This window comes from Penaeus monodon, chromosome 18 (assembly GCF_015228065.2).
Source record: "Penaeus monodon isolate SGIC_2016 chromosome 18, NSTDA_Pmon_1, whole genome shotgun sequence".
NCBI lineage: Eukaryota > Metazoa > Arthropoda > Malacostraca > Decapoda > Penaeidae > Penaeus > Penaeus monodon.
This window is the reverse complement of record NC_051403.1, coordinates 15,590,818-15,593,317: the sequence shown is the minus strand read 5'-3', so window position 1 is coordinate 15,593,317 and position 2,500 is coordinate 15,590,818. Positions and strand designations below refer to the sequence as shown.

At 32.5% G+C, this 2,500-nt stretch overlaps 1 protein-coding gene across 1 annotated transcript in view; it reads right to left on the bottom strand.

Moving 5' to 3' along the window:
- LOC119584638 (vegetative cell wall protein gp1-like) overlaps positions 1-54 on the bottom strand; it is an 825-nt gene extending 771 nt beyond the window's left edge. Inside the window, exon 1 of the mRNA XM_037933319.1 lies at positions 1-54. This exon is cut by the window's left edge and continues 771 nt beyond it. Coding sequence (XP_037789247.1) covers positions 1-54 — 54 coding nt within the window.
- Positions 55-2,500: the final 2,446 nt, after the last annotated feature.

Sequence of the window (2,500 nt, the reverse complement as noted above, 5' to 3'; positions counted from 1 at the left end):
GCTTCCGCCTTTAGTTGTGTTGCCATTGCATAATTTTCTCTTTATTTTTCTCATTCATAAACGAAATGAAATACAAGGTGGTATAACATCTTTGAAGAAATACCTACTTGATATTGTATATTCTACAAATCGTGCCAGATGTGACCAGAAGAAACGTTACGTACACCATTTATTTACTCTACACTCTGTTAAACGAAGCCTAATATATCTGGTTTTAAAGGTACATGAAAGGACAAATACTAGTTTTGTCTAAAAACTCGGTTATCAATTACAGAACGAGTAATTGCTTTTCAGGTCATAGTAACTTTGTTGACTGAGAACACCTACATGTCCGTGACTACTTCGAACGTCGCTCATCACTTTTCAAACCTTCCTAATCAACTTTTTAAAGAAACTCAAACTTTACACTTGAATAAAGTTACGGAATATAATCTAATAGTATACACACACACACACACACACACACACACACACACACACACACACACACACACACACACACACACACACACACACACACACACACACACACACACAAAAAAAAAAAAAAAAAAAAAAAAAAAAAAAAAAAAAAAAATATATATATATATATATATATATATATATATATATATATAATATATTATATATATTATATACATATGATATATATATATATATATATAATATCAGTAGAAATAAGAAAAACTGTAAATTTACGATGATCTTCAGAGTCCCATTAACCAATGCGCGGCCTTGCTTCAAACGTTTCTAGGCTCCAGCTATCAGAGTCAGGTGAACAGACTATATATAGACACACACACACACACACACACACACACACACACACACACACACACACACACACACATACAGAAAGAGAGAGAGAGAGAGAGAGAGAGAGAGAAGAGAGAGAGAGAGAGAGAGAGAGAGAGATTTAAGCATTCACTGGTATATGACAATAATATAGCAGGTAGCATCATCAAAATACCTATGCTTAGGAAACGAAAAAGATATCAGTGATATATTATAAAGAGCAAAGTATGTGGTACTAAGTGTTGAAGTATCATATATCGAAATAGATAAAATACTAATACGGATTATGCTGTATATCATCATAAATATCTATGAATTAGTATTACTATATATATATATATATATATATATATATATATATAATAGTATATATATATATATATATATATATATATATATATATATATATATATATATATATATATATAATTTTAAGTTAGTCATTCACAATAATAAGTAATGAATAAATGTCAAAGTTGCTTGCGTGTTTCTCGTAGCAACACCGATGCAGTTGCAGTATCGCAGCCAGTCCATACGAGAGCAAGATAATTGAGGGTGCATAATTAGACGGTTATGGGTACTGCATCATATGTCTAAAGTAGTCGTGAATGAGACATGTTATAATATTGTTTGTTAACATATGGATACAGAAAAGAGTCAGTAAAAATGATCATAAAAATGAGGATATGAGTTAACAAGGTTTGAGGTTTGAATCTTAATAACATGAGGCTAGGAGTGCGTAGGCAGATATAAAGCCATAAGATTGTGTGAGCTATAAATATATCAGTAAATATTATATATACCATATATTCTATAATGAATGAATAATCAAGAATAAATCTATATAATAAAATGCTGGAGACAAGCTAGATAGACAGGTGCATGAGGGGGGCGCAGACGATGCCAAGGTCATGTCATCATTATCATCATCATTATTGTTATTACATACAATAACGGTTATTGCAATAACAATAGTAGTCGCTCATCTCTTGCATTTATTAGTGTTCACTCGATTTATCAACGATTGATTGGTTAATTATTTAAAATTATCTACTGCTAAAGTCATTAACGGCGAATACTTTGCGAGATTAAAATGTTAAAGTATTTAAAACGTTTAAAAATATATCAATAAATAGTCTTTTATAAGGACAAATACATAATAACAAAATCATACTAAAATTAAAGCATAAATATCACGCTTGAAAAGTGTAAAATTGTCGCATGAATACTATGCATAATCAAATTTTGCTTAAATTGTTAGTTTCCCATAAGGAAAGTAATAAGACCTTTGTCACATTCCACCCGCAATACATATTTCATTGTATATGGGGGAGACAAGTACATACGGCTTTGGTCTGAGAATACTATACATCTTTCCACGACTGTTAATGACATTGTTAACACAACTGCTTGTCGGTTGGAATGGACGCTGGTCACGCAACTGCCATTCTTTCGCAGTTTGTTCTAGAGGTATGCCTATATTGCTCTCTCTATTTATCACGAAGACAACTTCTGATGCTAGGTTTCAAGTCGGTGTGTGGGAGAGGAAAACGAGCATCACAGGGCTGAGTGTCAGATGCCTTGGCCTTCCGATCAGCTCGCTCATTCCCACAGTTATCTTCTTGTGTGCTGACATCAGAGCGAGCTAATCTTGAACTTCCCTTACCACTAGATGTGATGAGTTTAAGATCTTGATTGCTTGCAT